The following is a 25,513-nucleotide window of genomic DNA, read 5'->3' as shown; positions in this document are numbered from 1 at the left end:
GTTTGGATGGTGTGAACGAACTGAGCCGGATGTTAAAGTGACATTTCCGTATTTTATTCAGCATTCTTTTCGCAGATGTTAAAGGCTTCACAAACCTCTCCACGACGCTGTCAGCGCAGGAGCTGGTGCGAATGTTGAATGAACTCTTTGCACGCTTCGACCGCCTCGCACATGTGAGTGATTCAGCCTTTGACCCCGGATGCATGCATGCATGCCTATGTGGTGTTCTTTAAATTTTGCTCTATTTATTTATTTATTTATTTACTCAGCCACCCAACATGGAACAGTTTGGTATCAAACGCTCCCTCAGGCTCAGCTTCTTTAACAAAGAACAGCTGAGATCGCTTCACTTACAGCTGATTCCTGTGAAGACATGTTCGATTCATACAGACTTTTTCAAACACTCTTGATGCAAATTTCCACCACGAGCTGCTTCTTCAGCCTCATTTCTGAAGGACAGACTGAGCTCACGGCTGCACCGTCAAGTCCTCACACTGAAATGATCCAATAGTTGGACAGTGTCTTCCAAAAGCGCCGTGGCCAGTCCGGAAACAGTTCCAATGAGCATTTCTGATCTGTCTGGTTAACATTAGGCAACCAAAGCTCCCCAGTGAAGGTTTGGAAAAGGCCTCCGTCAGGCTCAGTCATCGAGAGAAATGCAGAATTATTCAAAGTTGTGCATTTTCCAGCAAACAGCAGTTTTCCTGGACATTCAAGTGCCCGTTCTTATGGGCTCTTTCTCGGTCAGCGCACGTCAGTCTCAGCTGGACGGTCAGATTGAGCATCACCTTTGTTTTGTAAAGGAAGAAACTACAAACTTTAAGCAGTAACGTCCCAAAATGAGATCTTCCTGAGCTAGAAGAGCTAAATCTGCTCTTCTGGAGACATCAGGTGCTTAAAAGAGTCAAAGACAAAGAACAAAAACCTGCTGGTAACACGATGATTGATTTTTATGACATGATGGACGGTTGATTGTCTGGCAGCTGCAGTTCATGAAAGCTAAATATTGAAAACTACAGAGTGATTCAGCCTTCTTCTGTAGGTCTGTATGTTTGTCTGACATTAGACTGAAGAGCTTTTTTCTTTCTATTTCTTTATTTTACACTTAAATTTCAGCTCACTTGCTGTGTTTTATTACCTGTGTCTTTCTGTTGTGAGGTTAATGAGTGAATCTGCTGCACGCTGTGTATTTCAACACTCGCTGCTTTGTGGTTGGTTGTTTCAGGAGCACCACTGTCTGCGAATAAAGATCCTGGGAGACTGTTACTACTGCGTGTCTGGCCTACCTGAGCCCAGGCAGGACCACGCCCACTGCTGTGTGGAGATGGGCCTCAGCATGATCAAAACCATCAGGTACTGTCATCTCCCACAACGATGCCATTACTTTGAGCTGTAGGGATGGCGGCTCTGGTTGGTCCAGGCTGGAATGTTCTGACCACTGTTGGATGGATTTCTATGAAATGTGGTCCAGACGTTTGTGGTCGTCACAGGATGACTGAAGTCCTCTGCCTGTCAGCTAGCTATAGGTCGTGCTGTGTGTTTTGAATGTGGCCTTCAGTTTGCATGTGAGTGGTGCTGTGCATGTTCCAGGCGTGTATAAAGGCTTGTGAACAGGTAGTATGATGTTTCCATGTGGCCTACAACTTCAGCTCCAGCCCCTTTGAGCTGATGTTTGTTCACATTTTGACACCATTAGAAGAATGCTGAGTCGGCTCTGAGCCGTGCTGTTTGCAGTGCTCTCCTGGATGCACAGACATCCGTTAGAGGGTTACTTTGATACTGAAAAAAACACAGAATGGGATGATTTATGAGGAGCGTCTTTTCTGTGAAGTCTAACAGATTTACAGATAATTTGCGATGGACGTCACAGATACAGTGTCTCTGTAAGCAAGTGTTCGTCAGTTTAAGTCACGCTCGTGATGTAGCAGTTCAGTTCTGCACGCATGTGAGCTGTGGGTTAGCTGCAACATGTAACCATCATCGAGGGAAACACGGTTTTCCTGCTGCTGTTTCTCTTTACAGTTATCAGTCCTAAAACTGGATGCAGAGCTGCAGTGAACAGACAGATGCTTGCTGTGTGCAGAAGTGCAATGATTGCGATATGAGGACGTTTCCGTGTTTGCAGTGAGTTCAGAGGTTCAGAGTCTGAGAAGAAGAGTTTTGATGCAAATTGTATCAATCAGTTTGGGAGGCTTAACACAGCTTTGAGTACAGTTTGGAAGCACTTGTACTTTACTTGAGTACGTCTGACAGTCACTCCTCGCTCGCTCAGCGTGTGAGACAGGGGACAACTTTGCTTCTTGGTTTGCAATTTATCTCTTTTTGAAGCACAAGATCACACACAGTGTTACTGGACGTCACCTGTTGGACGCATGTTGAATCGGAGGAGCAGGACACCTCCGCCTTTCCCTCCATCTTTAAAGGGATCGACTTACATAAATAAATCGTGCCCTGAGGTGTCGGACAGCAGTGCTGTTATCTGTACATTTCTTTTATCTCATTTCTCGCAGCACTCGGTGCGCCAGCTCTGTGATCTGAAAGCAGCTCCCCTGCAATATTTGCATTTGTGAGAATTAGCCCGCGGCTGTGTTTGTGCAGAACAGCACTAACAAATAATGCATGCAATCACAAGGCTCAGCCGTATCACACATCCATGCATCACTGAGAGAGGAGGAAAAATATTTCCAGTGATGGTATCATTTTTTGAAATTACACAACAGGGATTTGCAGATCTCATAAGCTCATGAATTGCGACACATAACTGACTGTATAATCCTCAGTTCATGTAAAACCGAGGCATGCAGCAGAAACAGTCTCCAATCACTCACTTCTAACACAGTCGCTCTGCAGCTACTCCTGAAAACGCTCTCAGACTCTGGAGCTTGTGCTTTTAGAGCTTGAGGCGTTTTCGTTTTGATTATCTTCCTCGTCACGGTAACATTTTGGCCTTGTCACATCACTCTCAGCGTGAGAGCGAGGGAGGAGAGGAGGGCTGATGTTTGGAGGGAAACGAGGGATTAGTGACGGATCAGCTGTGAGATTTCTGCTGCGTATTATTAAGTCAATATGGTTCCCGCCTGCAGACGACCACTTCACGCTGGGAAAGTTCACTTTGGTGCACATGTGCAGAGACGTTAATCAAAAGAACTGAAAGGACAGACGTCTGCAGGTGTTCAGGCTCTTTGTCCCTGAAGTGGACGGGCTGCGTCGGCGTGTTGTTACTGCTGAGACAATGAAGTAAAATCCAGGACGGCTGCTCTGAGTAACACGTCCATCACATGTCCGAACGCTTCCAGGTTTATATAATGAAGACAGAACTTGTGCTCGTGAGGAGTATTTAAAAGATGCGTCTGAGCCTGTGCGTCGTTTGGAGTCAGCGTGACTCAGAGCTTCGACACGTCGATTACTGCATCTTATTATTTCTACTCTGGTGTGACACTTGTTTGTGTTTACACAGGCAGGTTAATGGCCGCCTTTGTACCAATTTAATAACTTCCTTATTCATCATCAGATTTTTATTCTTTTGATGATGATGCTCTTGTTTACAAGAGGTGCCCTAATTACGACTGCACAAAAAGCTGACAAAGAGGTGCCTCGTTCATCAACACCGTCGATGCGTAAGAGGAAGCAACGTCCCTGTTAAGATCCTTGAGGTGGAACATGAGCACAGAGCAGGTGAGACACACTGTTCTGTGTGTTCAAGCCTCATTGAGGCTGTTTGTTAGTGATCTTACTGCCACGCAGATTAAAATGTGTGGACGGGAAATGGGTCACGTTGTTGTAATGTTCAGCCATGGTAGAGGCGGCCTGTCGATGGTCATGCTGGTCTGATGGTCGTCCACCTCTTTGACTGAAAGACAGCATCCAAGTCTTGAATGGGTTGCCACGAAATGTATTTCTCAAAAACCTTTTAATGGGCTGCCGTGAAATACAGGAGCCACGTTAACATGCTAACACGCCAAACTAAGATGGTGAACATTGTAGCTGTATTCTTATGAGGGAACTTTCCAGTATTAGAGTTTTAGAGGTAGAGGGGGTCGTCCACCAATCAGAGGGTCGGTGGTTCCACCCCCGCCTCCTCCAGGCTGCCTGCTGAAGGGTCCTTGAGCCAAATACCAAACCCGATGGGTGAAGGATGGATGTGCTGTAAAGTGCTTTGAGTGGTTGGAAGCTGTATAAATGCAGATCTTTTCTCATTGCCTGCAAGCTGATTCCTGAAGTCTTGGTCAGCGTCATTACTGCTGCTGTCGCTGATTCCTGGTATTAAATGTGTGATGTTAGCCGGCCGTCTGTCAGTGTGAGGCGTGTCGTAGAACAGAGAGCGAGGTGTCACACATGTGACTTTAAAAAGATTTAACTGGTTTCCATCAAATCAAGCACTGGCAGATGTCCTTATATAAGCTATCCTGACGTGTGGCAACATTTTTGATTGTAGTCATGTTGGTGAATGTGGGTCTGACCTCTGACCCCCACAGGAGGTGAAGAACTGCCCTGCAGAGTCAATAAAGTATCACATCGTTGTCATAATCATCATGACTAACTGCAGTTTGTTTGAGTTAATTTCCAGCCCCGGGTGTCGTTCAGCAGTCGACTGGCTTTAAGCACCTGTCACAAACTCCCAGGATGCCTTTCACCTCACATTCATCACTGCTGTTATGAAGCATGAAATGAGACCGGGAGGCAGGGACGGGCGTGACAGCCCTGTCTGCTCTGCACAGACTTTTATCAGCCCCAGTTTGTCCTGCTTTTATTGTGTTCAGGAATAATAAAGTATGAAATGAGAAACAAATGTAGTAACGAGTGTGAAAAGTCTGCTGAAAATGTTTCTCACCGGCGTTTCGGACTCTCTGATACGCGTGAAGTGCATTGTGTTCATTTCTCGGTGAATTTATGAACAGTGTTTGTCAGTCAGCGTTATCGTCTGCCCGCCAAAAGGTCAATTTCATGTGTATTCATTTGCTGAATTAATGCACTCAGACACTGTGTTGTCCACAGTGACCCAAAATTACCCCTGGAGTATTTTACTCAGACTTCCCTTTAACTCAAGACCACAAAACCACATGTGCACTTTTTAAATGATGCTAAAATATAGCTTATTCATCATTAAATACTTATTTTCTCCTTCATACATCATTGCTTTCAATTACAAACTAAAACCCTGTCATTAGTAATATTAAACTTAGAGGACCAAACCATGTTTGAACTCATTTATGATGAATTATCCGTCATAATGAAGCTGCAGCTCAGGTGGTAGAGCGGGTCGATTACTCGGCTCACTGTGTTTCCTCCAGATACGTGAGATCTCGTACGAAACACGACATCGACATGCGCATCGGGATCCACTCGGGCTCTGTGCTGTGTGGCGTGCTGGGACTCAGGAAGTGGCAGTTCGACGTCTGGTCCTGGGACGTGGACATCGCCAACAAGCTGGAGTCTGGAGGGATCCCAGGGTGAGTGAACGGAAAGGATTTATGATTTCCTGTCGGCGTTTTGCCTTTAATTTGATTGTTGGTGGTGGAGACAGACAGGAAACACGCTGAGAGAGAAAATGACATTCAGCAGAGACGTGAGGCCAGAACTGAAGCAGATGTTTGGACATGGGGACAGAAAAGTGTTTTATCAATGAATGAATAGCACAAAGATACAGTTTTAGACCAGTTTTCAGAGGGTTTTTTTGTAATTTGTGGTGCTTGTTTGTTTGTTTGTTTGTTTGATTTTGTCTTGTTTCCAGCACAGACGTCCTGGTGAGCACTGAATCTGCCTGAATCTTTTAACATATCATGTGTCTCTTGTACAGAAATTAACATTTTTCAGTCCGACCAAGAGCTAATGAAGTTTAGTGAAGACGTCTTAGTGACGTCATCTCTGCAGAAGAGACGTTTGACACGCGTGGAGGGAAATCAGCTGTTTGGATTTGTGTGTTGGCACTTTAATACACTCTAACAGGACATTTTGCCGTCCTCACTCATATCTGCTTTTCACTCTCTGGTCCTGTTTGGTTTGGAGACTCGGGGTGGGATTAGTTCTCTGACTGCTGCTTTCATTCACACCTGCGCTGCACTGATTGGCTGCTCCTCAGGCTGAAGGTGCGTCAGCCACTAAAATCACCTGCTGGACTCTTTGGTTTGGAGGGAAGCCTGCAGACTGTAACTGACCGTCCATGATGTGTATTTGTGAACTGCAGGGAGGATTTTGTTAAATAAATCTGCGGTGATTTTCAGACCGAGCACCTGATGTTCTACCTGAGGACACAGGTGATAAAGGCAGAACAAGATTAAGAAACACAGCAGAAGTGTGACAGTCAATGAAAGGGACGCAGACGCAGCGAAGGTGGTTCAAAGCGGGGTTTGAAGATGGAGGCGGGGGAATGCAGCAGCAGAAAAGAGGTCGTGGAGGGCGCCGGCACGAGGCGGGGGTGTGAGCCTGGCTGGCTGGAGTGAAGCAGAAGTGAGGAGGCAGCAGGCGGGAAAGTAGTGATCCAGCATGAAAACACACAGAAACAGCAGAGTCTCAGAATGAGCCAACGCGGCCGAGGACGGAGCAGCTGATATACTGCAGGCTGACGAGGTGATTGAAGGCAGGTGTGCAGGTGATCAGCTGGGAGAGTGAGGAGGGGAAGCCACAGTGATGCTGCTCACTGAAAACCAGATCACTGTGACGTGGAGTGAAGCGACCTGGCCTGAGTGGTTCCTGCTGGTTGTGATGGGGTATTGCAGTTTGGGACAGGAATCATCATTTCTTTTAATCTTGTCGTTTTGGATTCTTCAGCAGATGTAACCTCCGCCCCCTTTGGGCCGTTTGTGTTTGTTTTTAATTCTCTGTCAATCATTTATTCATTTTTTTTGTCCCTTTTGTCCTTTTTTCCCTTCTCAGCCACAGGTCTGTCCGTCCTCTCGACACACTCCAAAGCTGTGTGTTTGTCACTGTTTAGTCCGTCCAGTGTGTCTCCGTGATCTCCTCCTCCAGAAAGTTTGCTTTCTCTTTTGGTCTGTGGCTGTTAATGCATAAATTTTTTTCAATAAAGCTGCACTGATGTTATTCATGTTGACTCACTCTCACCATCTCTGCAGCTCTGTGAAGCTTTTTTTGCATGTATTGAGCACTTCCTGTCTGGTTGAGACTCAGTGTTTCCAGCAGCAGCAGCAGCAGCTGTTTTCATCTCTGTGCACCACCTGCTCAGCAGACAGACTCGGTTAGAGACGAGCAGATGAACAAAGTGGAACATCTAGCAGCTAAAGAGCTAAAGATATTTTTCCTCAGGTGTTGGAAGGTGAATATATATCATCAGGTGGACATAAACACACTCCGATGGGAGGATAATGCTGCTCTGTGTTTGCCGTGTGTGTAAATATGCAGCTGTTTCCCAGTGTGGACCTTAAAAGCTGATAATGTGTCAGAGCTGTGTGTCAGTCAGCTTGTTGTGGAGGTCTTCTGCCCCCTAGTGGCCAGAAAAATCCCGTAGCACAGCTTTAAAGCAGGAATTTAAAAAATGTGAATATATATTTGACCGGACTCTTCCAGGAGGATCCACATCTCCAAAGCCGCATTGGACTGTTTGAACGGCGACTACGAGGTGGAGGAGGGCCACGGGAAGGACCGCAACGACTTCCTCCGGCGCCACAACATCGAGACGTACCTCATCAAGCAGCCGGAGGAGAGTCTGCTCACCCTGCCGGAGGACATCATGAAGGAGGCGGCCAGCTCAGCCGACCGCCGGGCCAGCAGCACCACCTTCAACGAGGCGTCCTGGAGCCCCGAGCTTCCCTTTGACAACATCGTGGGGAAGCAAAACGTAAGTCCCGCCGCTGCTCCGAGTTCAGGTCATGTTGTGCACTTTATCACACTGTGAAGAAACATCTGAGCAGCTCCTTCTTCTGCAGCTGAGGATTAAACTGTTATTTCATTCAAACATAAAAAAACTGCATTTTGTATGAAGAAAAACAGGAAATCTTAACTGCTGTCAAACTCTGAAACAAACCTGAAACAAGTAAAAGAAGAATGGTGATGATAATAGTACTGCAGGCACATTTTGTGGAGCCTTTGTTTGTTGAAAACAAGACTTTAAGCCTCGCTGCAGGACGGGTTCCTACGATGGGCGTTCTTCGCAGTGCATGGGACGTTCTCAGTTGTCCGCCTGTTTGTTGGTTGTTTTGTCTTTTTCCTTTTTTTGTTTTCCTGGGAATGAGTGGACGGCTTTGTGTGGAGAGACTGTGTTTCTCTGTGTGTCAGCCTGCCTGCTTGTGAGGATGACGAGCTTCTGATTGTGTGGCCCATTTAAACGTCCTCTTCATCCCTTCTTCATGTGTCTGCGTTCCTGTCCGCCCATGACAACAAATCAGCCCCCGAAGACAGCGCGTTGACATTTTTGGTGTTTTGTCTGAGATGCTTGATTTGAGAGAAAGTACAGCAGAGGGTTTTCAGTGCTCATGTGCAGCTGTGAGCACTGCAAACATCCCAAACTCATTTTCATTTTAGACAAATGTTGTGACACGGTTCATATTTGAGAAGTGGAGAAGTCAAACAGTGACTGTTCTGCATTCGGCCTGCAGGACCTGACGTGGAGCCAGAGGTTGAAAGCGTTGATGAGCCAGCGTGCAGACAGTCCTAACACTGTGTCCTCTGCAGCCTTCACTGCCCAAACGTTCTTTCTTGCAGTGTCGTGCAAGTCCACTCTTCACAGGAACTAGTTCAAAGTTCAGGTCGCGCACATTAAAATGAACCTGTTGTGTTTCTTTGGTTTCTGTAAACGAGCTGCAGAGTGTTTCTAACTCGTTACACGTCTGTGTGCTTGTTGTTAGGAGACAAAGGTCTTCCTTTACAGAAGGCTGAGTTTGAGTTGGGTGGAGGAACTTTGTGGCTGTTGGCTCTTGGTCTTACCCTTTATTAATGATTCCTCGAGCCATCCAGACGACGTCCTTTTCAGGGACGTCCTGCTGATTCAGCAAGGTGATGCCAAACCACATGCTGCAGTGCTGCAGCAGCGTGGCTTCATGGATAAAGAGTGCAGGTCTCAGACTGGCTGCCTGGCCAGACCACGAGCAAGAATGAGAGAGAATTTCACTTTTAAAACTTCAGCAATGACTGTTCAAAGAAGAGGTGACGTAACACAGCGGTGAACATGTTCCCGTCGCAACGAGTGTGTTCTTTGTGCTGTATTCAGTTGAATACGGGTGGAAAAAGATTTCTTTGAGTCTGGGTTGTAACAGAACAGACGGATGTGCTGAACATCACGACAAGAAGCGAAGCTGACAAAGTTCAGGCTGTGCCGTTCTCCATGAAGCAGATCAGGCTGGAGGTCAGCCTTATTTATTCACCTCCTGGGCTTCGTTCCAGAACAATGTTGGTCCTCAGCCCACACAGCCACAAGTCATTCACGGACTCGTACGTGGAGGTATGTGCTGTCCCCTACACCCACGCTCACAGGTCTGTCATCGTGCAGAATGTGAAAACATGAAGACAAATATGTAAAAATATGCACACTATGCGACAGTATAAATAAACCAGGAATGATGAAGGATATGGAATAAAATGATCCATATTATGATACAATAAACCGAAATATTTCTGTTGTGCAACATTCAGTATCTAGAAAACACACCACTGGAATACTACTACTGCGAATACTAATTCTATTTATTTATTATTATTATTTACTATTCGTAGTATAGCAATAATAATAATAATAATAATAATAGTAATAGTAATAATAATAATAATTAGAGTAGTAGTAGTAAAATAATGCAGTATAAATAATGTACACATCCAAAAGACATTTCTTAACCTTTTTTTTTTCCAGATACCTACAACTTTTCTGTTCACTTTGACATTAAAAGGTCTTTCTCTGTTTTCAATGTCAATAAAAGACACTTTGATTCAATGTTTTAACGGAGTGAAACATGAAGACTTCGACGGGCAGCTGCTTCAGGCACCGTGCCGTCGTTTCCAAGTCAAACTCACTTCAGGAGCTTTTCATCTTCCAAATGTTCTGCCTTTAATCCTGAGAGAGTCATGAACATATTTGTGGATTCATTTTGCCCTTTTTGTCATTATTTGTCAGATCTTTGAGCATTAAATTATTCATTTATTTGGAAAATATTAACACAAGATGAACTTCTCCTGCAGAGGTGAGTCTAATCCATCAGTATTTAACATTACATGTTGAATTCATGTAACCTTTCACTCTCCTCGCTCTCCATCAAATCACTGCATTGTGTTGCTCTCCTGCAGGTAAAAGGAGATGAAAGAGTCGCAGGTTAATCAACCATTTTAATATTTATTGTATGAAATATTGAAGAGCTCAGGGGGATGTTTTTTCTCTTGTTTATTTAAAATCACGCACAGTTTGGAAGATGCTACCACTGAAGGTTTGTGTTTTACTTGAGAAATCCATTCGAGATATGAATTAATGACCAGATTTCAATCAGTGAATTTTCCATCATGTCGCTCCAGCGGTTACAGTGTCAGAGCATGAAGCAGTGCTCCCCAGCCCTCATGCACACTGTGAAGTTGCTCCTCAGTCTCTGCTCGTGTTGAATGCGTTTCACCTCCTGCAGCCACGAGCTGGCGGTGAACTCTGTCTTACCCCTTGTGTACTTACAGTACGAGCACAGGAGCAGCTCCTCCTCTGCTGCAGCCCGTCAGGGGCTCACAGCGTTTGATGTGTCCGTGCGTTTGGATTCACAGGAATGTTATTTCTGAAAAGTGCCTCTGCTTTGTTTCTGGCACAATGAACGGCTGTCGGGGCAGTCGTTTCAGAGAGCGCCTCTTTGCATATCAAAGGCTGCTCAGAGGAGTTTTAAAGCGACTTTCATGTCGTCGCTTGGCTCTGCCTGGAGCTCAACGTCTCCCTCTCCAGTGGTTTTCTGTCCTCCGGGTCCCCGTCCTCCCTTCCTGTTGGTCTGATTCAGTTTTCAGCATCACTGGATTTAGGACAAGGTAGAATATTAGGGTGTGTGTGTGCGTCAGTCAGACAGAGAGGAAGAGGAGAGCGTGAAATGTGGGAAATGAGAGCATGTGTGTTATTTTTGTTCAGTTCTGCAGGAGTGTGTGAAAACATACACCTCTTTTTATTTCACGGGGTAAAATCCCCAAAAATGCCTGATGGCATTCATACCTGTAGGAATAAGTAGAAGCTTCCAGATACATCAGCCAGGCCGACATAACAAGGAGACACGAGCAAATATATTTGTTTTATGTTTGTGTTGCTTTTATGCTCATGTCTGCAGCCGGCTAGCTTAGCTTAGCACAAAAGAGGAAAGAGCTAACCTGGCTCTGTCCAGCAACCAACCAACACCTCCAAAGCTCACTGACGAGCTCATCCTTCCTCTGTATGTTTACAAAATGAAGCTCGACTGTGTCTTTGGTGAAGAGCTGATGAAATCGTGTAAGTCTGTGAAGCAGAGATGAATTTTCTGCATCATCCACATATTTAAACTCACACAAGCAAGCTGAAAATAATCAAAAGCATTAATGATTTGTTTCGAGTTAAAACTGAAGCTGGTGATTGAATGAGGAGGTGGCCTCAGACAGAAGACACGTGATGAAGAGCGATGACAGATGACTCATCTCCTTCACCTGCAGCTCCAGCTAACAGCTCTGTGCTGATAGCTGCTGTAAAAACAGTGTTTGGCGTCCGTGGCTGATCGTCACCTGTCAATCATCCTGTTTTCTTTATCATATCCTGTCCTTCGCTGCGTTTCTGTGAGCTGCTGTATCAGGACTGATGGCCCTCGTCAAACCCTGAAGATCTATCAGGAGGAAAGGCTGTGAGTGGTGGACGGCGAGCTCCAGCCCTGAAATCAGACTCCCAGCTCTGTGCAGCTCTCTGTACCGGCTGAGTGGCTCTGTCTTTACCTCTTTCATGCTTCGCTGTGTGCCTGCTGGCTCCCATGATGCACAGCACTGTCACAGCGCTTTCACCTCAAAGGAGGTTGTGTATTTCCTCAGAAGCCCAGTTACTCAGTGACTCTACGCTGTGAAATCAGGGCCAAGAAGAAATGGCTTCATTTTCACGTTTCTTTCTGGCTGTCGGTCTGTCGGTGCTGCTTTTTGAGACGTTTGCTGAAGGAAATCCGCTGAATGTTGAAAATGATTTAAGGTGGCTCGGTGGTCTGAGGCGCAGTCTGGCCCCTCCACCCTGATTCCTCTAAGGCCTCCACAGTTCAGCCTGAAGCTGCTCACGACGAAGCTACGGCACTAACTGACAATGCTGTTAAGGTAAATAATGACAAACTGTCAGCCTTCAGCTTCAGTCCTCAAATCACATCCAGCTGAAACCAAAGAAGCTGCTGCACAGCTGTTTAATTACTGCTCATTGAGGCTCAGACGTGCTGTCTTCGTGTTATATTTCCACTCCGCTCACAATGAAAACAACATCATGAGTTTGGTTTTCCAAATTATTTGTTCTGGTTTCTTTGTGCTGCATTTCTGCTGATAAGATCGGTTGAAAAAGGATTTCATGTCATTTTCTCTGTCCCTGTTTTGGCCTGCAGGTGGTGCAGAGCTCACGTTTTTAGCTAAATCAAAAGGGTGAATCTCTCTGCAGGGCCATGTCAGGACACCTCACACTCAGACTACATTCTATGAAGTGGATGAACTTCTTTTTTTGTCAGCTTCGCGTTGCACTGAATGCTACTATGACCATCATGCACATTAGCATGTCAACATGGCTGCTGCACAGTCAGCGTGTGAGCACCTGTTGGAGGTAACATTCTGGTAGGCTAATGTTTGGGACACAGCTGAAGAGGAGCTGAAGAGAAAACTAGAATCCGTTGAGCCTTGCACGCTGCGATAACAACATAAGAGACGTTAGCACGCTGATATTTAACAGCCGAGGCCTTTACTTTCAGAAATATCGCGTCGTCAGCGTGCTGGACAGCAGAATGATGACCTGTTGGTGCGACGTGAAGTCGTGTGTGTGTCAGCTTTCACGGCGGTCTGTCCAGGAGTCATTTCACTTTGTGCTCCAGTGTCGGTCCAGATCCTTCCTCTGCCTGCAGCCTGTTTGTGGTTTACATAACGGCCTGCTCGCAGTCGTCAAAGAACACCGTTTCCAAACAGTGACTTTAACTCTCTGGCTCTACAGGAGGGTTGTTCTGTCACACTCCCAGACATGTGAGAGCTGCAGCACATGGACATCTTCTGATATGACTGCATATGTTCACACTGTCCCATCTCCCCATCGCCCCCCCTCCTCCACTTGCCCTTTTCCTGGCATCATATGTTGGCATTTCCAAGAGACGAACGTGTCCTGTTATTTATATGTATCGTAACACGTCGCCCCATATTGCTTCCCCCATACAGCCAATCGCTGCTCTGGGCAACATCACATCGGCCGGTCTAAAGAAGGGAAATGTCGAGATGGAAGCATGTGCCCTTTAGCTTCCTCGGGGACGAGGACGCCAAAAACAATCATGGCAGCAGGGCTCATAACAGCCGTCCCCTCTGAGTACTTGTGTCATGAGTAGACGGCCGAGGACAGGGATCTTACTGACCTTATAAAGTGGTCTATCAAGTATTAGATTCACCTTATTTTCATATTACAGAGGAAACAGTAAAGTGCACAAAAAATGTGTCTTGGCTTTGAATGTTTTGCCAGATGACAGAGTCAGTCTGAACCGTAGAGTACTACAGCAGGCACGTGAGATATTTTCCTGATCCCGACCAAGTCTGGTTCATTATGGCTCAACTTGTTGGACAACAGCAGGCTAGCAGTTTCCCCCTGACATCAGTGTTTATGCTAAGCTAAGCTAGCTTCTCCGGCCTCCAGCTTCATCTTCAGTGATGACAGATGTGAGGGTGGTGTCGATCTGCTCATTTAACTATCATCAAAGAATCAATAAGCATATTCTCCACGCAGCCGCAGTCATTACAGCCTGAGCTCACCTGAATGGATTCGTTACCTGTCCCTGTGCATCGTGGCCCCAGTCCACTCAGCCTGATTTATCAGTGTCACTCATGTCTGTCCAGATCCATTTTCACATTGACCTGAATTGAGGTCAAAAACCTGAAGGCCACTGTCTTTACGTCAAACCTCTTAATAAACCACAGCTGTCTCAGCAATTTGTCTTCATGTGAAACCTAAAAAAAGAAGTCCTGAATCCTCCAGAGCTGAACCTCCACATCACTCCTGCTGACCCTAAAAAGTCTCCTTTTACTTCTCAGGTGCTGCATAAACAGCTAGCTCATGCTAGCCGACCAGTCGCGTCCTTGCTTGCTTGCGTGGACATTAAAATGTGCACAGACCTGAGCTGAATTTAAAAGTCTCGTCCAGGTGCAGATCTCTAATTAAACGGCTGTATGTCTCATGTTCCAGTCGCTCATAGCCACACCGTGTCTGAGATCGTTCTGGAATAAAGCGATAATGGTGTCATCACCGTGAATTGGCCCCGGAACACAGCGTTTGCTCGTCTGATTCCACAAAATGCCGTCCACTTGTCTTCATCATAATGAGGCTCCTGGCTGATCCAGATATGTTAATGACTTGACACACGGGCCACACGTATTCATTCATATGCAACAGAGGTTTTGTCGAGTCCAAGTTCAGCTTCAGTTCAGCTCTATCTCCCTCATCGTCGCTGTGTGCTCAGAACAAGAATGACCAATTTACATTCAGTTAATACTCTGTTCTGGCAGACACACACTTGGTGAAGTCAGGCAGGACTTTTCCTGATTCTGTGTTTAATTCTGCTGACGTCCCATTAACTGTTATCTGCTGCATTAGAATTCACACGTCTTTGTCAAAGTCTGTTCATTTCCTCATCTTATAAATGCATCTGAACGTTTTTGGCTTCGCTTCATAGTTGTGATCTTTCCCCGACGTTGATAGATGCTGCAGTTCCATGTGATCTGTGACGCATTGAGAGACAAACCTCCAAACTGCAGTCATTTGTGACGTCCAGGAAGCTTTGAGGACACTTAAATCTGCTGCGATGAAGGTCGGTGATAGTCAGAATGGACCTGACAGGTGAAAAAAAAAAAAGCAGTGATCAAGATGTGTTCAGGAACATCAGTTCTTTCAGTGTCTGAAAATGAAGTTTAATGATGGCGCTATGACGGATCCCATTTGTGAATGTGTTGGATTAAGTGAGACGAGGTGAGGCATCTGATTGGCCGGAGTTGGGGAGAGAATCACACATTTCTCTCATAACCACTTTAATGGCTGCCGGCTCCGTCGGGCTCAGACACTCCGAAGGGTAATTTGTCCAAAGTTGCTGCTTTAGCTCACCGTTAATCCCGGAGAGTTAATGTCAATGGCTCTGAGAAAATGACTGCTCACGTATGACCTTCATCCCTTTTAACTCGAGTGCTTCACTTGAACGAATGTGACGTCTCCACCAGGACGGACAGGAGCTCACCTGGACTCCACAATGCAGCCCGTCAACGCACCATAAAAGGCTTCTTTTTAATGTGTTTAACTCACTGATCACGAATGCTTCTGCATAGAGTCAGACTTCACATGGAAACATGTTTGTGGTCTTTTGGCCGTCAGAATATTCTGTTTCTGTTTCTGGTGCTGAAGTCAAAGCCTCTTACAGAGACGGGTGGACGTGGGACAGACGAAGCACTGAGGTTGATGCTGGAGACGTCGGTTCATGTGGTTTCTGCGTCCATTGGTTGCTTCTCAACCTGGAGATCATTTTCCTAAACGAGTAGTTTTCGTGCCTGAATCACATCAAACCTTCGCCGTAGACACAAATGATTTTCCTCACTTGACAAAATTTGGATGTTTTTTTTTCTTCCAAGCTCCACCACCATCACACAATGAAGCTGAAGGTAGAGACCATTTTAAAAAACCTCTTTTCATGGCCTCCCTTCATTTCCTGTGTTCACATAATTAAGACGTCAAAGAGAAAGAAAAAAAATCCTCTGAAACTCTGTGACTCTGACTTTGGTCATTTCTTCCCTTATGAATGTCTGTTTGTTAGTCCAACATGGTGGAGCGTCCTTTATAAGAGACGTAATGTGCAGCTGAACAGATTGTTAGCAGTTCATTATCAGTCTGCAGTTTGTGCCGTGAATCCCAGCAGAGGTTCTGTACATGGTGGTATTTTATAAGCCAGTTAGAATAAAGAATAAATAAATGATTTGTCATTTTCCCACCAGAAATTCGGTTTCATGCTTTTATGCTGGTAAATGAAATGTGAGGAAACTCTGAAGACACAGTGGACTGACAAAACATATGACAGAGAAACGGCTGGATGTTCTGGGGGAAAGGTTCAAGTCTTTATTACCAAAAGCCTTCGAGTAGTTTAATAACTAAAGCATGATTTGTAGTTGATGAACAACAACACCATCAGTGAGGGTAAACAGAGAGTTCTGGAAGGTCGGACAGAAGGAAGCAGGACAGGAAGTGATGAAGTAAATGAAACCCTGAGGAGACGCTTTCAACCTCAACAACCGTGTGTCATTCAGTCATCATCTGCAGCGTTAGCCTGTATTTCACTGTGACTGAGTTGTTGTTGGGGGGTTTGATGGGGGGGGGTGGGGTGGGGGGGTGACTGTCTTCTCAACCTGAACTTGCTGAACTTAATTTTGTGCGTTTGCTGTCTTTGTCCTCACATTCTGCAGCTGGACTCTGTGTTTCCTGTCCTGCATTTCATGCGTCAGACTCTTACTTTTCACCCGCTCGCTCGTTGTGTTTGCCCCCCCCCCCACAGAAATGACAGCTTCGTTATAATGTGTGCATAATCACAAGCTTCGTCACCACTAACATCCGTGCAAAGAGAACATGCTGAAGTGACTGAGAGATGCATGACTTGCTCTGAGCTGTCTGACTGCGAACGGTGCATTTTGTCTCCCCTCTTCTTCTTCTCCCTTAACTTTCTTTTTCTTTGTGAATGTAATGAACGTAACCGTGTGTCTGTTCTTCTCTTTCATTTGTAACTTGAATGAAACCAAAGGGGGACAAGCAGGTTCATTCTATGTGCATGTGCTTTCCCCCTAGACTCTGGCTGCCCTAACGAGAAATTCGATAAATCTGCTTCCAAACCATCTCGCACAAGCTTTGCATGTCCACTCTGGTCCTGAGGAAATTAACAAGCGAATAGAGAGCGCCATCGACTTACGGAGTGGCGATAAGTTGAGAAGAGAGCATATCAAGCCTTTCTCACTGATGTTTAAAGACTCCAGCCTGGAAGAGAAGGTAGCTGGGGTTTTAGACAGATGACTGTTTTTTTTCTTTCTCTCTCCCTCCTCATATCTATTCTTAGATGAAGATTTTCAGACGCAAAACAAGAAACAGCGATTTTTTTCCCCCCATCATGAGTAAGCTAAAGGCACAGAGACACTGCTGTGGTGTACAGAGGACTGTGTTTACACGAGTCACTGTAACACAAGACAAACCTGAGCGGCGTAACTGAGGGACGATGTGGATTTATGGGAAAATGACAAAAATCAGCTGATCCAGGGTCAGTGCTTCCCTCCATTTGGGCTCCCAGTGTACGGAGTCTGAAGTGTGCCAGAAAGATTATGGACTCACAGCCAGTAACAACTATTATTAATTGAATTTGCATTTAGATAAAAACGAAGGGTCAATGAATGTGCAGTTTATACTCCTGTTGATGTTTTGTGCTTTAAATGATAAATTATCATTAAATGTAATTGGCATTTACATTTTTAAATTAACTTTAAATTTATTTTTCAAAGGTTTTTACATTAACGTTCCATTCTCCATTTTAATTGAAAGGTTAAATTTAAGTATTTCTTTAATCGATTTTTGAAAATGTGAAATTTAATTATGAGCTCAAGACAAAATAAATTGAATGATTAATCTGCAAACGTTATACTCGTTCATTTATAATGCATCATTCAAACTAACAAGGGCTTCATCAGTTTCTAATAGATTTGTGTTTTTCTTAGTTTACATCTGAAATATCATGAAGTTTCCATCCATCCAGCTCTAAAAACAGTCAAACTAGAGCTCTCAAAGCCAAAGACATTAATAGAAATACTAAATACCGTATTAGTATACGTACAGTTCTTCAGTTTGTTGGCTTTTTAAAACGTTTTTTAATGGAAAGGTTAATAATGAGCCGGCACACTTCAGACTCCACTGATGCGCATGAATAAACTCAGTCAACCTGATCTCTGCTTTTGAACAACATTAATGTTTTTAATGGACTTATTGCCAACATTGTGCCCAAACCTTAAACCCTCCTAACATGACTCATGTTTGATTCTAAAATTTAGAAAATCCGCTTTGATTTTCGCCTCGACGAGCGTCGACCAGCCGGCGGCTGAAAACACTGAAGTCTGACGATGCTGATTTGTTTGAGAGACTGCAGAACCCCCTTCAGTTTACTCATGAGCCAAAGTCCATGCCGTGGTCCCGTTACCCCTTTACAGTCTTGTGGGAAAAGTTGACCTGCTCAACTTTTATTTTTTCTTTTTACATGAGCGCATTGCATTCACCAAAGAAAAAGGAGTCGCTCTCAAATCTACAGCTCGCACATCCCATAATTATGACTTTACATCTCATCGTTGCACAGCCCACTGAACATGATCTGTAAAACTGACCGAAGATCGAGAGCGACAGGAGCTTTAAAAAGCTGTTAAAGAAGGTCGTACACGAGTGATGAATAAGATAAAGCCACTTGATGGGAATGAAAGTGGAAAACTCTATTTTTAAGGGGTCAGTTTGCTTTATTTCCTCTTTGCTTTGATGCTTGTCACTTACAGGTACATAAACGCTATAACTGGGTTTGTTTACATCTGCAGCTGACGCCCAGTGAAGTGCAGCAGCACTTTGACTGACGGGTGATTCTCTTATTATCATGAGATGTGAAGTCATGAGACATGGAAGCCATAAAAATGTATCTGAATGTTATTTTTCTTTGGTAAATGCAATGCACTCCTGCAGCTTTTTGTCCCCTTTCTTTCCATTTTTTGTTCCATTGAAACGCTCACATATAACCTTTGAGTTGACCTTCATATTGTCCCTTTGAATCCTGCCGCCATCTTCAAAACTTTTCCAAGAACCTTATTTTTTGGTTGACCTCTGAACCTCTTCAGTAAATGTGCAGTGATTTGCTGTTGGCCTCCCTCATTTTTTTGCCAAAGTTGTGACGAAACGTGAAGCATCCTCTTGCTAATTTCCCAGCACCCTTTGAGAAAGAGACAGAGCGAGGACGGGGCAGCGGGGGTTGCGGGGTGGAAAGTTTGAGACTGAGATGAGTCAGGCTGCCGGTCCAGATTGGTGACTCAGTCGAGAGTCTCAGACCAGCACGGTGCTTGTTTCAGGAAATGCTAACGCCCACGTTCTCAAACACTTTCCTCCTTTTATCTCAATGTAACCAGAGACAGCTCAGCTAAGGAAATCTGCTTGATAACTTAATTTATTCTACGAGCATCGAAAAGATTCAACATTTTGGAAAATGAGTTTAACCTTTTTCCAGTTCCCAGCTCCGTGTGCACTGCACAGACGTGTCATAGATATCAACCATCTCATCTGATTCTTCTGAAGCAAATGAGCATTTTCCAAAGTGCTGAACAATTTCTTTAACATCTGCGACACTGATGAAAATTAGCATTCTAGGCTACCCAACAACGGTTTTGTTAATCAGGTAAAATCAGTATCAGAACCTTCAAAATAAAAATTAGCTGTTGTTGCTCTTCTGATATTTACCTGCGGTTAAGTCGTTAGCGCTGGAGGACATTTTAACACTTTAAGACTTTAATTTCACGTTTCAGTTATGCTTCCAAACACCCAGTCCACCCAGTTAGCTTCGCAGTTAGCTTGTGTTTTTATTTTTTTAGCTCTCTGCTTGTGTCTCTGACTCAGCTAACAGCTAACAGCTAACATTAGCATTGTGCTTATCAGCTCCGCACCTTCCCCAGGACCCCACAGCTAACCCGCCGGCTCCTGTCTCTCTCTAACGCTTGTGGTTCAACCATTGCATGCGTCTGTGTCGGTGCGTTGGCGTGTTTGAGGCGTGTCCAGGCTCCTCCGTCAGTCTGAACACTTGTTTCTCCGTCTCCCCCTCACCTCCTCTTCCTCTTTCTCTCTCCTCTTCTTCTCCCTCTCGCGGTGCAGTACTCCCAGATGAGGGACGAGGTGTTCAAGTCCAACCTGGTGTGCGCCTTCATCGTGCTCATCTTCATCACCACCATCCAAAGCCTGCTTCCCTCCGCCAGGTAAACGAGGACGGACTGTCAGTGTGGTGGACTGATGGCTGAATCACGTTTAGAAACGACCCTCCACACCTTCAACGAGCTTCTCTCATCAGTCTTTAAACACATTTTAAAGGTTTTAATTATCATCATGTTGAGATCTGAATCTCCAAATTAGGAATGAAGTTCTCATAATGATGAGATATTGATCTATTTATCATAAGAATGGGAAACACAAGTAATGAATAAAAGCTTTGAAGCTCGTATTTGTTATTTACACGTTAAATGTTGGATCCAAAGGCCTCAGCCCTCAGCTGATAGCATCGTTATTATCTCACAGCTGACTCTTATTATTATTATTATTATTATTATTATTATTATTATTATTATTGCTCCATTCGTTATGTCTCTGCAGGATGGTTACCATGGTGATCCAGTTCTCCGTCCTCATCGTCCTCCATTCCTGTCTGGTCCTAGTTACGACGGCAGAAGACTACAAGTGTCTGCCTCTGGTCCTTCGCAAAGCCTGCTGCTGGATCAACGAGACGTACGCAGCGCGAAACGTCATCGTCTTCGTCTCGATCCTCATCAACTTCCTGGCAGCCATGATCAATATAGTGAGTTCAGTGTCCACTTCCAGATTGTCTTTGGATTGAGTTGATGTTTTTTTTGTTGTTGTTGTTGTTTTTTTGTGGTCTGTCCTCTCAGATGCCCTCAAGGACACAAATACAAACTCAGCGCCGCAGAGATTGAGATTTGTCCTTCTGAGACAACAAGAGCTTCACGTCTTATGTTTCCTTAAGTTAATGATCCCCGTCTGTGCCATTCTGTCCCACTGAGGACGTAATGTTTAGAGACAGGTCACAAATAGTTTCATAGGACAGCTGGACACGGTAGTTTTCAGTCAAAGTTGGGGACTATTTTAAACGGCGGATTAATCCACATTTGGAGCAGCAGTCAGTGTTTGTGGCAGCGGGACGGTGTGTGTGTGTGTGTGACTGACTCAGCAGAAACTACAGTGTGTGTGTTCACGGTGATGAGGGAACATCAGTCAGAGCAACAGTGAGGTTCACTGGTGTGTTTTAATGGAGCTCAGAGGAAGAATCAGGCTGAACAGTGACGTCAAGAAGTCCGTTAATGGATTGAATCGAGTTTCAGGACAATGAGGATTGTTTGTCAGTGTTGTGACGGCATTGAATTACATCCTCTTCCATGACTTTAAGATTCATTAGTACAAAAAAAAGTGAAAGTGTGACCTAATCGACCTCAGTTTACTGGACAAACCAGAGCTGTTCTCCAGCAGGGCGGCGTCCGATAGACCCCGACTCACAAGAAACAAGCTCATAATTAGCTGTTGGTGTTGGAAGGTCTCTGACTGCATCAAGCAGAGCTTATTATGCAACACCAAGGCCTCAACTCAAGGGCGTAATCCCAGAGAAACTAACAGACCCTGCACGCTGACGTGGAGAGGTTTGTTTGTGGAAATGCAATCTGCTGACGATTGAGCCTTTGGGGGCAGCAGCCTCCAGTGTAGCCAGCAGAAATCCAGACAACAGACACCCGGACCCAGACTCCTCTTCTGTGCGCCGGCCATTGTTTACAGTCAGTCCAGTTAGCAACTCGAGACGCTTCCTGGTGACATTTCGGCTGATCTCTGTAAACAGATATGTACATGTAAGCAAAGCTAACATAAAGCTGAATCGTTGTCAGATGCCGGCGGGTTCTGAGATCGCGTTTCGGCCGGTACCGACTGTTTACCTGCTCACAGCAAAGCTCGCTCAAACACGATTGGTCAATGCTGCTCAAACAAGCTGCCAAAGCCAAAATCTTGTTCCCTGCGCACAGACGCTGCATACATATGCAGGTACCTGTTTGTAGAGATTAGTGTTAATGGATTCAAACTGTTCAATATTTGACAAAGACAACAGTGTTTCTCTAAGTGCTTTGACTGCACAGGACAGAAAACGTTAATCAGGCTTTAGCTGCTGTAGACTGAAAAGCTCCTGCAAATACATTTAAAAAAAACAAACTCTGAAGTGAAAATAACAGAAAACAGAAAACAAATCAGCTAAAAACCATCAGACCAAACGTCGCTCTGATCATGAATCCCCTCTGAGTTATTACACAACAACGAATGTGGCTGAATTCTCTGGTTTTTAGGCTTTTTTAATTGGACGTATTCTGTTTTTCGTCCCTCCAGCTTTGAGTTTCCGTCCATGTCGATGCTGATGTGCTCAGAGCTCCTCTCATACACTGACACAGAAACAGATCAGCTGTTAATTAATGTGAAAATGTTCATTAATTGATTCTAGGTGATTCAGCTTCCTGCCCGGAGCTGAATCTAATCCTGTTGACTCGCTGTGAATCTGTGACACAAACATCTTGAAAGACTTAGGGCTTGATGACAAATGTATGAGGAGGAATTCTGGGTATTTCTGCACTGACCCTGCGTTGGTTTAAGACTGTAAAACACCAGTAATCCCCCTGTTGGTCTCCCACAGCTGTGGTGCGACTTCGACAAGTCCAGCACCTTCAGGAACCAGACGTACAACGAGTCGGCCTCCATCCCAGACATCTGCTTCTACCCAGAGGTACCGACTAAATGAGCTGTCTGAATTTTGCAGTCAGGTCCATCTGTTGTGTTTTTTCACTTCTGCGACAGCGGCAAAATGATGAATTAAACATCCTCGACATCTGCTCGCACCCAGAGGGAGGTCTCGCTTCAGACAACGGCGACTGATGGAGCCATCAGAACGTCACGGAGAAAACATCCATTATGTTATTTTGCACACACAATATGCAGCTAATTGATGGAGTAAGGAAGCAATGTTTTATGGCTCCGAGCTTGAGCCAAAAATCGTTGCGTGTGAGCGTCACAACCTTATTTCCTCCTGTGTGAACAAATCAGACACACAGACTAAAACTATGCTCCATCGGAGGCTCTCAGTGCAAATATTCATTATCAGGTTTATATCCTTTAACCAACGTTACACATGACGGTCCGTTCACTAGTCACGGTTCGTACTAATCAGCCAGTGAAACCATCTGGAGAGCATCTGATGTGGTTCTTTGTCCAGTCTGAGGAAACCACACCTGGTGATGTCAAACTGTGGGCGTGGACTTAAAAAGATGTGGGTGTTTATGAAGAGTGTAATGAAAAGATGCTGTTGAGTTGCATTATGGGAAATGTAGGCTCTCATGTTGGGATCTCTGTTCCAGAGCATAACCCAGGTCTGTCTTTGTCTCGCCAGTATTTTGTGTTCACGGGGGTCCTGGCGATGGTGACGTGTGCCGTGTTCCTGCGGCTGAACTCGGTGTTGAAGCTGGCGGTGCTGCTGGTGATGATCGCCATCTACTCGCTGCTGACCGAAGCTTTCTACACCTCGCTGTTTGTTCGCTACGACACCGTCCACCACAACACGGAGTGAGTGTTTCAGAACCACACACGAGCGCAGCGTCTGGTCACCCTGATGTATGCACGGTGGGATTCTTCACACAGAGACAATCAGTGTGTGTTTTCATGCTCTCGAATACTGTTGTCAGCGTCAGGCTGGTGAACCGAGCTCCAGTCTTTTCTCAGACTTCTCATGAAACTCTGCAGACTTACTGCATGAACAGAAACTCGAGGAGAAACAGACTGAAGCTGAACACTCTGTCTGATTTTATAGCATTTGCTGAATACATTTCAGCGTTCGTGTAGGAGGAATGGAGGACTGAACTCTCTAACGCACATTAATGTCCCCGTCTGTGTCCTCTTCCTCTTCAAAAACACATCAGGGAGCCACGTTGACCTTATTTCTGGACGTACATGTTGCAAATGTGAGAAAACTCATCTTGCAGGCGTTGTCAGTGACAGTACAGTGACCTTTACAGCGTCGAGGCACGACGGCGTCCTGAGCTGTGACCTGTGAGGAATAAAAAAAGAACCATGTGCTCTTCAAGCAGACCTTTCCACAAATGCTCCATAGAGAACTGATGGGAGTCAGATTCGTTTCTTCTTCTTCTTCTTCTGGGATACGAGAGAGAAGGTCAAGATGAAAAGACTCAGAGGGAGAGGAACAGCGACTTTGTGTGATTTCCACTGCAAAAAGTTCCAGATTTGAGCCATTTAGAGTAATATATTACGCTTAAGGCTCTTCTATCTTCTTCCACTGTAAAGAAGCATTAATGTCATGATAATAATGTGCTCTAGTTTTAAGAAAACCTCCAACACAGGCAGAAGTTTGGTTTGGTATCAAATCCCATGATGCTTTGTGATGCAGCCAGTTTGTCTTGACTTGAAGTGTAACCTCAGACTTCTGGAACGTTCATCCCGTGTAAAGTTAGATCATTTTCATATGTCCTCGTTTGGGAAGAACTTTTCAACAGGCTGCACTTTGCATCAGTGAAACGACAGAAGAGCAACGTCCTCTCTGTTTTCTGTCCCACAGAAACTTCCTGGGGACCAAAGAGACGTCTCTGCTCCTGATGGCCATGTTCCTCCTCGCTGTGTTTTATCACGGCCAGCAGGTAAGACGACGCCGCCTCCAACACTTTCATCATCAGTGAAATGTGATTCATCTCAAATGCGATCCAGAAAATGATCCCTGAATACAACCAGACCTTAAACATCGAGGTGTGATCAGAAAACCTTTTATCCTGTTGTTACTTGTTGAAATGCAGAGATCATTGTCTTCACAGAGACGCGTGAGTCTCCTCTGAGCAGTGTCAGATCCTGCAGAGTTTGAGCTGTAAAAGGAAATGTTGGGAGCAAACTTCATGTCTGAGATTAGGCTCTTACCACCATGTTCTCCTCCCCGAAGGACAGCGTTACTGCTCAACTCTGACAGGTTTTAAATTGCTCTTTCCGTCATTTCTAATCATGCAGAGCTGAACTTTACCGTCACTCGTCTGATGGACTCGGCTTCACAGGCTGAGCTCTGCATGACTCCAAATAATGTGAAGATGTGAGCGAAGAGACGGCGAACCTTTCCTTTAAGTGACACTGTTCTATCCATTAGGAGTCCTGATGATACTCAAACAAGACAAGAGCTGTGTGACGCTGATGGAGAGCAGCGTGCATTCTGGGTAGAGCTGAGAAACATTCAACAGACCAAAAAGTCTGATTACACCAACATGAGTTACAGTAACGAGAGCGTTATAAGAGGAACAGTTTGACTTTGAGTAACTGACTGATGAGTCCAGATTAGCTTCAGTTCAGACAGCAGCCTGATGAAACATGTTGAACCTGCTGCTTCAGAAGTCGACACCAACTATGATGGTGTAAATACTCAGTTTCATCCAACTCAGAAAGCATCGCCGCAGCGAGTGATGCAGAACCGCAGACTCACTGACTGAGATGAAAAAGAAGACAGCGATGAAACGAGCTGACGTCTGTAACACTGCACTCATTTGGAGATTTTCC

At 45.0% G+C, this 25,513-nt stretch overlaps 1 protein-coding gene across 2 annotated transcripts in view; it reads left to right on the top strand.

Moving 5' to 3' along the window:
* The window catches only part of adcy8 (adenylate cyclase 8 (brain)), a 71,225-nt gene that overhangs the window by 33,014 nt on the left and 12,698 nt on the right, over window positions 1-25,513 (top strand). The window contains exons 4-13 of one of the 2 annotated variants that reach the window (XM_076744787.1): window positions 62-173; window positions 1,226-1,353; window positions 5,292-5,450; window positions 7,522-7,792; window positions 16,946-17,143; window positions 20,033-20,133; window positions 20,525-20,726; window positions 22,611-22,700; window positions 23,361-23,533; window positions 24,540-24,618. In XM_076744787.1, the coding sequence (XP_076600902.1) occupies window positions 62-173; window positions 1,226-1,353; window positions 5,292-5,450; window positions 7,522-7,792; window positions 16,946-17,143; window positions 20,033-20,133; window positions 20,525-20,726; window positions 22,611-22,700; window positions 23,361-23,533; window positions 24,540-24,618 (1,513 nt within the window). The remainder of the gene's footprint in view (window positions 1-61; window positions 174-1,225; window positions 1,354-5,291; window positions 5,451-7,521; window positions 7,793-16,945; window positions 17,144-20,032; window positions 20,134-20,524; window positions 20,727-22,610; window positions 22,701-23,360; window positions 23,534-24,539; window positions 24,619-25,513) is intronic. The other variant, XM_076744788.1, reaches the window with a different exon arrangement.

The sequence above is a fragment of the Chaetodon auriga genome, chromosome 12 (assembly GCF_051107435.1).
Source record: "Chaetodon auriga isolate fChaAug3 chromosome 12, fChaAug3.hap1, whole genome shotgun sequence".
In the NCBI taxonomy this organism is placed as follows: Eukaryota; Metazoa; Chordata; class Actinopteri; order Chaetodontiformes; family Chaetodontidae; genus Chaetodon; species Chaetodon auriga.
Note: the sequence above shows the minus strand (reverse complement) of the source record. Positions and strands in the feature narration are given on the sequence as shown.